Below are 12,234 nucleotides of genomic sequence, written 5' to 3' on the forward strand. Positions count from 1 at the left end.
CCTCAATAGAGCAAAGACCTACATTTTTTCCATCTCTCTCTGTACCATTCTTTATCTTCATACTGTCCCCTCATGGTTGCAAAATGGCTGTTGAACATCAGCACCACATGAGTTCCAAATCAGTGAAAAAGGAAAGGACAGAAGGTTGAAAAGGTCCTATTAACCTACTTTGTCCATTTTAAAAGGTTTTTTCCACAGGCCTCATCTAGCGTGTTACGTGTTTTTTTCTCCGATATGTCTTGCACATTATTTTCTAGGCTACTAATGTGTCTCCTATCAGTAACCATCCTTTTCCTTCAGTTCATCAACTGAGTTTTTTACGAAATAAATTATTTTAGATATATGCAACCTCATGTTAATGGCAGCATTATTTACAGTAGCCAAACATGGAAATAACCTAAGTGTCCATCAGTGGATGAATGGGTGAAGAAAATGTGGTATGTACGCGCGCGCGCGCACACACACACACACACACACACACACACACACACACACTCAGAGGAATAGTATTCAGTCGTTAAAAAGAGGAAATCTTGCTATTTGTGACAACATGGACGGACCTTGAGGGCTTTACACTAAGTGAAATAAGTCAGAGAAGGACAATTACCATGTGATCTCACTTATATGTGAAATGAAAATAACAACAACAACAAAACAACACAAAAGAACACTGAGTGAGCTTATAGATACAGAGAACAGAGTGGTCGCCAGGGGTCGGGGGGAATGGGTAAAATGGGTGAAGTGGGACAAAAGGTACAAACTTCCAGTTGTAATATAAATAAGTCCTGGGGATGTAAAGCATGGTGACTATAGTTATTAATACTGTATTGCATATTGAAAAGTTGCTAAGAGTGTAGATCTTAATAGTTCTCATCACAAGAAAAGCAAAATAATTTGTAACTGTTTATGGTGACAAATGTCAACTACACTTATTGTGGTGATTATTTTTTAATATTTACAAATATTGAATCATTATATTTTATACCTGGAACTAATGTTATATGTGAATTATACCTCAGAAAGCTGTGTATTTCAGTTCCCTAGAGTTTTGTTTTGTTTTATGCTACATTTGAATCTTTGAAGTATACTTATTTTTTATTTAGGTTTTCCTAAATGCTGATTTTTCTGGCTTCCTCTCCTCTTGCTGTTGGGGCTGTTTAGATAGATTCTTTTCTTTGTACTTTCCTTGGGGCCCAGATCTGGTTGTGAGCACTAAATGGCTGAATCTCACAGTTGGTACAAAGGAAAAGAGGCTCTACCCTGGTGGGCTTTTTTGAAATGGAAGCAGCAGGCAGCCTTCAGAGATACCTTTGAGAAGCATCTCACCTCTCCATCCTGCTACCCTCTCCAGTCTGTGCTCCCACACCCCCAGTCTAAAGAGCAGGGAAGATTCAACCATCCCCTTCAGTTCCTTTTTGATGTCCTATAGAGCTTAGTAACCCACATAATACTCATGTAGCGCCAAAATTAACTTTCTTTGGGGGTATTTGACTGACTGCCAAGCTCTTCCCTATCTCTGCTTTCTGTTCCTTGCTCTTGGGATTTCTTGCTGTTCTAAGTATCACACTAGTTCTCTTTCCTGGGACACCAACAGAGCTCAAGACCTCATTTATAACCAGTTTTCCTAACAGCACTTTGGCCTAGAAAAGACAAATAGCCACAAATTGAGAGTATTCAGATAATTATGTTCACAGAATTTCTCACTCTCTGCCTTGTGAATTTCCATTCCTCCACCAAAATGTTTTAGGCTAGAGTGGGAAACCTCTGCTGGGTTCAACTGTCAGTTTCGTGTTTTAAAGAAGATAACACAATCTGGTGATACCAAGAGCCCATGCTAGATTTTTTTCTTTGAAAAGTTAATAAATTCACTCCATAAAATAGAGTTAATTGAAAGTTCATAGTAAAATTGGAAGAAATAGGTTAGCAGTTTCAGACGTGAAAAGTTGGTTTTGGACTTCTTAATGAAGTGCTTATACTCTTGAAACTGTCAATTCTTTGAAGTGTCTATTTAAAATAATTGAAAGATGCTATATGTCACAGGTATCATGATTAGTTTGATCTGAATTCAGTAGCAAATATCCTTTCTAGTCTAAACTTCAATTCTTTTTTTGTTTCCTACTTTAAATTATCTCAACTAGGACCCAAGTACAACAAAACTGGAACTATTATTTTGAATGAATGGCTTAGAATAATGGATTAAATACTGGTTGTAAATAATAATTTTGAGCACATTAACAATTATTTAGTTGTCGAAGATCAAAACAAGCAAAAAAGAGAAAGCCATCTTGTGCCCTTTGATTTCTGTTCATATCTACTTTGAGAAGAATGTTCCTTTTCCAGTAGGAGGAAAAAAAACTGATCAAACTTGATGTCATATTTAATATGTTCTTTTTAAATCCCTTTTAGGACAGTGGTGATTACCCCCTTACCATGCCTGGACCTCAGTGGAAAAAATTTCGTTCAAACTTTTGTGAATTTATTGGAGTCCTGATTCGACAATGTCAGTATAGCATAATTTATGATGAGTATATGATGGACACAGTAATCTCCCTTTTGACTGGTTTGTCAGACTCCCAGGTCAGAGCTTTTAGACATACAAGTACCCTTGCTGGTAAGTAACCAACATTTTATTTCCTTTTCAATTTAGTTTTGTTAAATATGTTCTATTCTAGTTAAGCTTTATTTAGATTAAATATTAAATTCATTACTTTGCTCTTGAAAAATACAGGTTTTCTCCAAAATTCACATGAATGGTTTGTATTCTCTAAGTAAAATGTATGCCTATTTTGATAACTGGCATTTGATAGTCTTGAGAATGAAAATTGAAATTTTCTGGCGAATGTTAACCAAATCTCTTTCTGAACATGTGTTTTCCTGCATTTTTATTTTATAACCAAATAAATTTTAGGAGTCCACCAGGCCATGTTCTTTGGTAAACCCGAATAATAGTTGAAATTCCAAATTCATAGTATTTTTTCTACTTAATTACATTGCTTCATAGTTCATTGTTATTATACATAAATGTGTAAATTTTGTTTATATATATGTATTTTTATACAGTTCCATCCAATTGTAATAGGTAATTGTGACCTAGCTGGCATTCTTTCTATTCCTAGTGCTGTAATAACCTAAATGTAATGTCTCTAAAATCAGTTCAGATAGGTAGGCTGAGTCCTGAAGAACTGACAGATTATAGTTTTCACTTTTGCTTTTATTTTAGAATTATCTAGACAAATTCTGAGTCAAGTATGTTCTTTTTCCCCTTGTTTTTCCGTAACAAGGTAATTTTGTTAATTTAGCCATCATTCTCAATTCCTCAACGATTTTAACTGTGCTTACCTAAAATGACTAAATGATTGTTCTTTTTCTCCTGTAATACAGAGAGAGAGAGAGTGTGTGTGTGTATGTACATACACATGTATTTAAATACTCCCAAATTACATCCTTTTTAATAGCAATAACTCTGGCTATATTCATCTTACACATTACCATGACAAAAAATGAGATTTAATTTAATTAATTGCATTTCATCTTGAATTTAAATTTAAATTTCTCATTTATCTAATTTATTGAATGCATTGACTCTTAAACTTTAGCATGCATCAGAATCACCTCCAGGCCTTACTGAAACAGATTGCGTGGCCTTGCCCCCGAGTTTAACAGGTTTCTAGCTGATGCTGACACTGATACTTTGGGGACTACACATTGCAAACCCTGGATTTGAAATTTTATCATTTTCTGGTTTAACCTGTTGCCTAAAGCCAATGTGATAATTTTATATAGAGTCATCCATATTTTTTTCCACTCCTTTTTCCTTCCTTACTCAAGTGTGGTTAATCCATATTATTAGTGTCCAGTATTCCCTTAGTTGCAGTTCTATATGGAGTAAATATGACACACAGTTATTCTTTTGAGGGTGTCCTTTTTCTCACTGGGAAAAGAGGAAGATCTTTTACTTAATTTTATCTTTTTTAAAAAGGTAAAATCACACAATTTATTGTTGAAAAAATTTTCTATATAGAACAAACATCAAACACATTTTATTCTGTGTTTTGAGAGTATCCTCTTCCTCATTATTAGGAATAAAAAGAGATCTTGTACCCAGTTGTAACTTTTTGAAAAGGTACTGTAAATATACTATTTATTACTTAAAAGTTATCTGATACTATACAATTTTTCTTTCTAATTTCATCACTTTTAGAATCTTCTGCCCTTTATGTTTGCTTTTTTTCTTTTTTTATATTTTCTATTTACTTTTCATCTTTTATCTATGTACAGTAATTCCTGTTTAGCTGGTTTTCAGATGCATAGTAAATGCAGTGATTTGAAATAAACAAAACTTAAACATAAGATAGAAGTTACTTCTGAATAGCCAAAATTACTACCATAAACAGTTATTATCTAGTTTCCCAATGCCAAGAGAGAAAGAGAAGCAAGTGTTAGACTGGAGGGCAAGTGTTAGATTCTGTCCTGCTGACAGAATTGTGAAACGGTAATTTATAACAAAAAAGACAAAAAAAAATTTTGCTTACAGATATCAAGATACAGAGCAATCTGGGGCTTCTCTGTAGGGGCCAGCTACCTCTCTTTAATCCAGAAACCTGTGTGCATTTTATATAAAAGACTAAATATATGCCACATACTCTACTTACGAACACAAGAGAAGGAATAGTATATTATAGAAATATACAGAATATTTTGAGTTTTAAAACGTTTCAATTTCCTGAAAAATGCAGTTTAATTCATTTGCATTTGTCCTTCACTGCCATGTAAATGAAATATTACTGTATTTTACTGACTTTATGATGGTCCATTTCAGCTCTTCTTTCCATTGGCCCATTTTCAGTGACTTTTATTATTATCTTGTTTTTCATATATTTATCCCTTTGGTAATCTATACATGCTAATTTTACATATGCTTAAACATATTTTAATTATGGCTTTCCTCCTATTTCTTTTGAGTTGAGTTGCTCCCTCCTCCTTCCAGTGCCTTTCTGTCTTTCTTTTCTCACAATTTACCTGTGATCATGATAGCTTTTAAAACTGCCTGATAAATGCCATTTGGTTTTCTCCTAAGCTTTTTTTATATCATCTAGCCTATTTGTATTTGTTAATTACTTTTCAAAATCAGAAATCAAGAAAAATAGAAGGAGATCAACATTATGTTTATACTTACTTTTTAAAAGCTAACCTATTTTTCAACTTATTCTCAAATTTATTTCAAAATATTACTGTAATTTCTCTGTGTACATTAATGATCATGTCTTCCAAAGCTCAGTTGCATAAAAAGTGAGACATCAGTCACCTACCCTTCAACAAAGCACAGAGATCTTGCTGAGAACTTAATTCCAGGCTGGATAATAATTATCCATCTTTTCAAGGATTATTTTCTTTTCATCTTTGCCCTCTTCTCTGGTACCCCCTCCCTTTTTTTCTTTTATGGTATGTGTATGAGGGGTAGTTTAAAAGATAATCATTTTTATTCACTTTGCAGGACGAGTCTTGGGGACTAGATAAAATGGGCAGGAACATTTAATCCTCTGCTTCAAAGACTATGTGCATGGACAGTTACAAGGCAGTTATGGCCAGATATGATTATCGGCTTTGGAATAAAATGCTCCTTGACATTGCTTATATCTTAGCTAAGAAGAGAGACAATCAGGTTAGTTGTTTTGTAGGGTACAGACAAGACAAGTTTTAGAGCTTTATAAATCATCAGAGTGGTCTTATCAATAGTACTTTTAATCTATTTTCTAAATATCCCGTTTTCTTGTTATTAGTTAATAATATGTCCCAATTGTCAGTGTTTATGCATTGCATTTAATTGTATACTTTTACCACATTTTTACTAAAATTTTTCATCATTTTGTAGTTCTTCAGGTTTGTTTATTCTCCAGGTAGAAGTAGTCTCATTTTTCCAGTAAACTGTGCTTTCTCCCTTCTTTTTGGAATTCTTTTTACCATTAAATTGAAACAGACTGTTAGCAATTACATTTTGTATTATATTTTCCTTATTTTTTTCTATTTTAATTGGAATTGTAAAGCATACTCTCCTATATGTCTGACTCATCTTAATAAAGAAGCTTTACACTGTAGTAAAGTTTTCATTACCGATTAATCTTCAGAATTAAGTGCCTTTGTTGCTTTTCTAAATAGCTATCTCAGACGTATTAGAACATAGTTTGTGGATTTAATTTATATAAGTAGTATTTTGTCATTATTATTTTGGTGGATTTATAATCTGAGGCTGGCCATATTTTCTTTCTGCAATTTCATGGAATTTTCATGAAAAAATATTTTCCTCCTCCAGCTCAAAAACAAGTAGGATTCCCTTTGTTTTACCACTGTGTTTGGTATTATAAAGATAATTCTACTCTCAAAGGATCTATTTTTAGATTTATAGTTAGATTATACATAGGCATTTGTTTTTAAAATGTATGCCAATACTTTAGAAGTTGGTGACTTCAAATTTTTGTTAGATGGCGAGATGAGTAATGTTGGTTTACCTTTTTTATTTTTTGCTATTTTCTCACCTGCATAATTTTCTATGTTACAAATAGATTGATACTGGCTACCTCTCACTTCTAAAGTGAAAATGCTAATTTGAACAAAAGGGGATTAAGACTACAAAATTTTATTAATAATAGCATGGTGATTGATTCTGTTCTATTTTTTTCTAAAGTGAATTATGAAAAAATTAGAAAATGTGGTTAAGATCATCATATGACAGTCAGGTGGCCTCATTATGCTGGGAGGCCGGTCTTTACCACTAGTTAACAATAATAGGTCACCCTCAGATTCTTGGGGAAGTAAACATTTCTTTGTATCTCATTGTTTAACATTATTATATTGGTAAATGGTTGATTTTATATTGACATATGATTTGTTGTTGATTAACATTTTTTTACCAAGTCAGCATCTCTGGACTTTTACTCTGAGAAGAGATAAGCTGTAAGAAATTTCTTTGTTCTCCCATCACAGACTGAAAATTACCTTGCCTCAGTAAATTGATGTCTTTTCTTTGGCTTTCGGTTGCTGAAACCATATAACATAGGGTTCATAGAATGGGTTCTGGACCAGACTGCCTGAATACATATCCCTTTCTGCCTTTTACTAATTGGGTAATTTGGACAAGTCCTTTTGGCCTCACTTTCTTCATATGCAAAGTGGGAAAGATAATGATAGCTACCTCATTAAAAGAAATTAAGAAAGCTTGAACTAGTGCCTGACATTTAGTAAACTGCTGCTGTTATTCTGTAATGACAGTGAGAGCCAGTAGTGTGTGCAGTGTTTCCCTTCACTCGTGTTTGTTTTTCCTCAGAATTTATTGAACACCTCTTATTTTCGTAGTAGAAGACATTGCAAATGGGGAAATCAGAACAAACAAGTAAATAAACAGACCTTTCAGAAACTGCTATTAAGAAAACTAACAGCATGCACTTTCATTTTTACTTATCTTTTGGTTCTCACATGCCAAATTCTATTTATTAAATTCAGTAGGTATTTTATAACTCTTAACCAGCCTGAATATTTCTGGTTGCTATGGTTAGAACCTCACAATTTTAGGTCAATCTGGCATCATCAAAGGGCAGACTATAATCTCTCTTCCTTAATTTCTTTATATTTTATTTTCCTTTTATTCATTAAAGAAATTTTTACTTTCTCATTGCTTTGTATTTTCACCAGTGCATTTTTTTTTTAACTTTAATACCTTTGTGTTTCTCGTTGCTCCTCTAGATATAACACTCTTTTTTCACCTTTCTAGAATTTGTATGTAGTAGACTTTTGGTGTTCTCATGAGATTAATGCCCAATAATTGACCAAATTTGTGAGTGCCACTATATCATATAACTGTACACATAAAATACAGTAAACTTTTTAAATGTAATTACTCTTTCAAATGTAAATATAGGTATCTAGAGTAATGTTTTACGTTTTCTAGTTACAGAAGTATCATTTTCATAGATTTATCTCCTTTCTATCATCAGGTATGAAAATTAGTTTTCTTTTGGGGGCTAGTTTTTGTAAAGAAATTATGATTTTTAAAATAATTTTATAATCATGTCTTTTATGTACCAACTTGGTGACCTTGGACAAGTTACTTAACTTTGGTGCCTCACTTTCCTCATCTGTATAGTATTGCTACTAATAGTCCCATTTTATAGGAGTGTTGTGAGGCTTAAATGAAATAATTTGTGTTAAATGTTTCACATATACAAGTTATTCAGTAAGTGTCTGATGTTATAACTGTGATAGAATGACAGAGCTTGCTTGGTTTGGCTCTAAAGAGGACAGAGAAATTGAGAAAATTTCTTGTAGATTTTTCATTAATACTTCCATGTTGTATGTTTAAACATTTTCTGTACATATAAAATTACATATACAACTTACAAAGAATTCAGAAAAGGAGAAAAGTACAAAAATAAAAATTAGCCATAATCATACCATTTCTTAATTTTGTCATGACATGTTGGTGTTTCCTTTTACGTGAGGATTTTTTATTTTATTTTTAAACAAATAATAGAATGTTATAATCAATTTTGTGGGGTACATTTTCTGTACTTTTAATTTTTTATGATTATGTTTGATAAGGCTGCGTTGTTTTCTAAAATCTATATGTCCTTTAAGTTATTTAACTTTTCTGCCATTATTTGGATCCTTTGTCTTTTGTTGAATCCCCTATCTCTGGCTTGCCTGTTTTTTTTTGTTTTTTTTTAAAATTTATTCTCTCCTTTTCGGATAGCATGTTTTTTGATAGCTTCTTGAGAAAAAGAGTATTGGAAAAGTATATATTTGAGATTTTACATGCCTGAAAAATTATTATATTCTTATATTTAATTGAACCAATGTAGAACTTATTGAAAATTTTCTTCAGAATTTTTCCTCTTGTTTCCAGTATTGCTGTTGAGACGTCCAATCCTGTTTCAAAGTTCTGATTCTGATCCTGTTTCTTGTCTTCGGAAACTTTATGTTCTTTTTGTTCCTGATTTTCTGAAATATCATGGTGATATACCCTAATGTGTGTATATAATTTCCCATTCATTATGCTGGGCACTCTTTATAGAATACATATTACTTGGATGTTAATCTGTTGAATCAATCCTGAGTTTCTTGTTATTTCTCTTTTAGCTTCCATTCCTTAGTCTTTTTGTTCACTTTTCTTGTATTTCTTCAACTTTATTGAGCTTAATTTTCATTATCATTTTAAATATTCTAAGAGTTATTTTGCATTCTCCAAGTCTTTTTTTTTTAACATTGTTTCATGGATGTAACATTTTCTTTTATCTCTCTTTGACAACGTTAATTATTACTCTGAAGTTTTTTTTTACACCCTACTCTGACGTCTTTTCCAATTCTCTGCTTTTATCAGTGTCTTTCATGTTGGAAACGTTCCTTAAGTATCTGTTCATTGGCTTTCTAGTCGTTGCTGACAATGAGACACTGAAGAGCTGATTGCCAGCGAGGGTGGGGGTGGGGGGTGGCATGGGTGTGTGTGTGTGTGTGTGTTGTGTTTGACAGGGAGGGGCAATGGCTCTGGCCTCTTTGGTGAGCATCACTGTAGGGTGGTCCTGTGGCCACATACCGTTTTCACTGTGGACCCTAAACTCTTGGTATTGCTAATTATTTTTCCCTGGGGAAGTTTAGCTTCTTTGCAGAAGGATCTTTCAATCTCCTTAAGTCTGTTTGCTGTCCACCATTTGGGAGTTACACAGGGTGAAGGAGCATCCAGGGCACTCTGCACTTCACCTGTATCCCTCCTCTGTGTCTGATGAGTCCAAATCTCTGGTTTATATTCTTCAGGGAATAAACTTCCTGGACTTCCAAGATGAGTGTATGTTGGGGGAATTGCCTGACTGCCTAGGTTCGAGTGGAGATTTAATTACTTACTATACAAACTTTGAAATAATGCTCCTATTTTCAGACCTTACTTCACTGCATCTTCTGTGGACACCAGTACTTCTCCAATTCCTCAATGCTTTTGGGTTCTACAGAGCAAAATTGTTTTTCTTTTTGTATTTCTTTAGATATAGTTGTCAAGCTTTTTCAACCATTTGGTTTGATTTGCATGCTTCATCCATCTGCTTTCCATATACATATATTCCCTGGTGGTCTAGTGGTTAGGATTCGGCGATCTCTCTCCATATACATATATTGATACATTGTGGTTTGGGGGTGCAGGTAATTTTCTGGATTTATTGAAGATGAAAATTGTTTTCTCGTTATTTTGGTTGGGTTTTTAAGAGACAGGGATTGATTAAATGTTTATTATTTGGAAAGTGGAAGTTTGTTGTAAGCCTTTTTGTTTTTTTAAATAAGTTTTTTAAAACTAAAGGAGGAACATAATTGCAATGGAATACTACTCAGCCATAAAAAATAATGAAGTAATGCCATTTGCAGCAACATGGGTAGACCTAGAGATTATCATACTAAGTGAAGTAAGTCAGAAAGACAAAGGCCATATGATATCATTTATATGTGGAATCTAAAATATGATACAAATGAACTTATTTACAAAACAGAAGTAGACTCAGACATAGAAAACAAACTTATGGTTACCAAAGGGGAAAGGGGGTGGGGGAGATAAATTAAGAGTTTGGGATTTGCAGATACCAACTACTATATATAAAACAGATAACAGTGTTGAACTGTATAGCACAGGGAACTATATTCAATGTCCTGTAATAAACCATTATGAAAAAAATATGTATATATGTATAACTGAATCACTTTGCTGTACACCAGAAACTCACACAACATTGTAAGTCAACTATACTTCAATTTAAAAAAAAAAAAAGGAATATAATCATACCTCTCTTTAAAATTTAGTTTTGTCCCATTATCATATATATTTCCAGGGTTTATAGTAATAGTTTTCAAAAGTATAGTAGGTATCACTAAATATAAAGGCAGCTTTTTAGTTTTCATTTTTATGCTGAAGAACACATAAATGCAAATTGTTGAATAGTAAATAAAAGGGCCAGTGTCCATAATCTTAATTTTAACCATCCCATTTGCCAATAATCTCTTTTGTTCCAGTTTTTGTCTTATATGTTCCCAGCTCCAACATTGTTTTTCTTCTATTGGGGCTTTAAATTCTTTGATACTCTGTTTTTTAGTGTTCTTGATGTCCTCACTGCCTCCACTTTCCTAGCTTAGATTCTGTTATCCAGATTTATTATAATCATGTCCTTCTCATGAAGGACCCTCAACATCCTTGCCCTCCATTATACCCCCTAGGAAAACCTCATATTACTACCTGTTCCATACCTACACAAGTGGAGCTGAAAGTGGCTATAGAACAACACATAGTTATAATGGCTGGGCATTTTACATTTTTCTCTCAAGTGGACCTTTAGTGCTGCCTAGCAATCCTTTTACAGTATTCTATGCCATGGATATTCCTACTTTCTTATAAGATTATTTCACACCTTCTCAAACCTGTAGCATCTGCTATCCTCTTTTCTTCACAATTAGCTGATTATCTTGCTAGCTTTATAGAGACAGAAGAGAATCCTTCAGTGATTAAACCTACTTATCTAGGTGCATCAGTACACATATACTCTGCTTTTTCTCTTATTACAGTGCTATCTATCTAAGGTTAGTCCTTGCCCTTGTGCAGTGGATCCAATTCCTGTTCACCGCCTCAAGAACTTTACTCTTCAGGGTGTTTTTTCTCTTTGTCCTGCTTCAATTCCCCCATTCCCTTTATCATTATATTAATATGCTATAACAGCCTTTATCTTTTAGAAACACTCTGTATCAGTTAGGGCTCTTCAGAAACACAGAACCATCAGGAGATATACTTAGTTACTTGCTTTCTTATTTGCATACATACATACACACACAAAGATATATATATTTGGGGAGAGGAAGATTTATTTTAGTGAATGGCTCACACAGTTTGGGAGCTGGCAGTTTTAAAATCTGTAGGGCAGGCCAGCAGGCTAGAAACTTAGGCAGGAAACTTGTACAGTCTTGAGGCAGAAATTGCTTTTCTAGGAAACCTCGGTTTTTGCTCTTAAGGCATTCAGCTGATTGGATGAGGCCACCACATTATTGAAGGTAGTCTCCTTTACTTACAGATGTTAATCTTATCTACAAAATACCTTCACAGTAGCACCTGGATTAGTGCTTGATTAAATAACTGGATACTGTAGCCTAGCCAAGTTGACACATAAGACTGACCATCACACCCTCCCTTGTTTCCACATGCTCCTTAGCTACAGTCCTATT

At 33.5% G+C, this 12,234-nt stretch overlaps 1 protein-coding gene across 3 annotated transcripts in view; it reads left to right on the forward strand.

Moving 5' to 3' along the window:
• STAG1 (STAG1 cohesin complex component) overlaps positions 1 to 12,234 on the forward strand; it is a gene marked incomplete at its 3' end in the record, with an annotated part of 436,193 nt that overhangs the window by 267,464 nt on the left and 156,495 nt on the right. For all 3 annotated transcript variants that reach the window (XM_082393421.1, XM_082393420.1, XM_082393419.1), the window contains one exon: positions 2,407 to 2,611. In XM_082393421.1, coding sequence (XP_082249547.1) covers positions 2,407 to 2,611 — 205 coding nt within the window. The remainder of the gene's footprint in view (positions 1 to 2,406; positions 2,612 to 12,234) is intronic.

This window comes from Balaenoptera borealis, assembly GCF_965194805.1.
Source record: "Balaenoptera borealis genome assembly, chromosome: 5".
Lineage (NCBI taxonomy): Eukaryota > Metazoa > Chordata > Mammalia > Artiodactyla > Balaenopteridae > Balaenoptera > Balaenoptera borealis.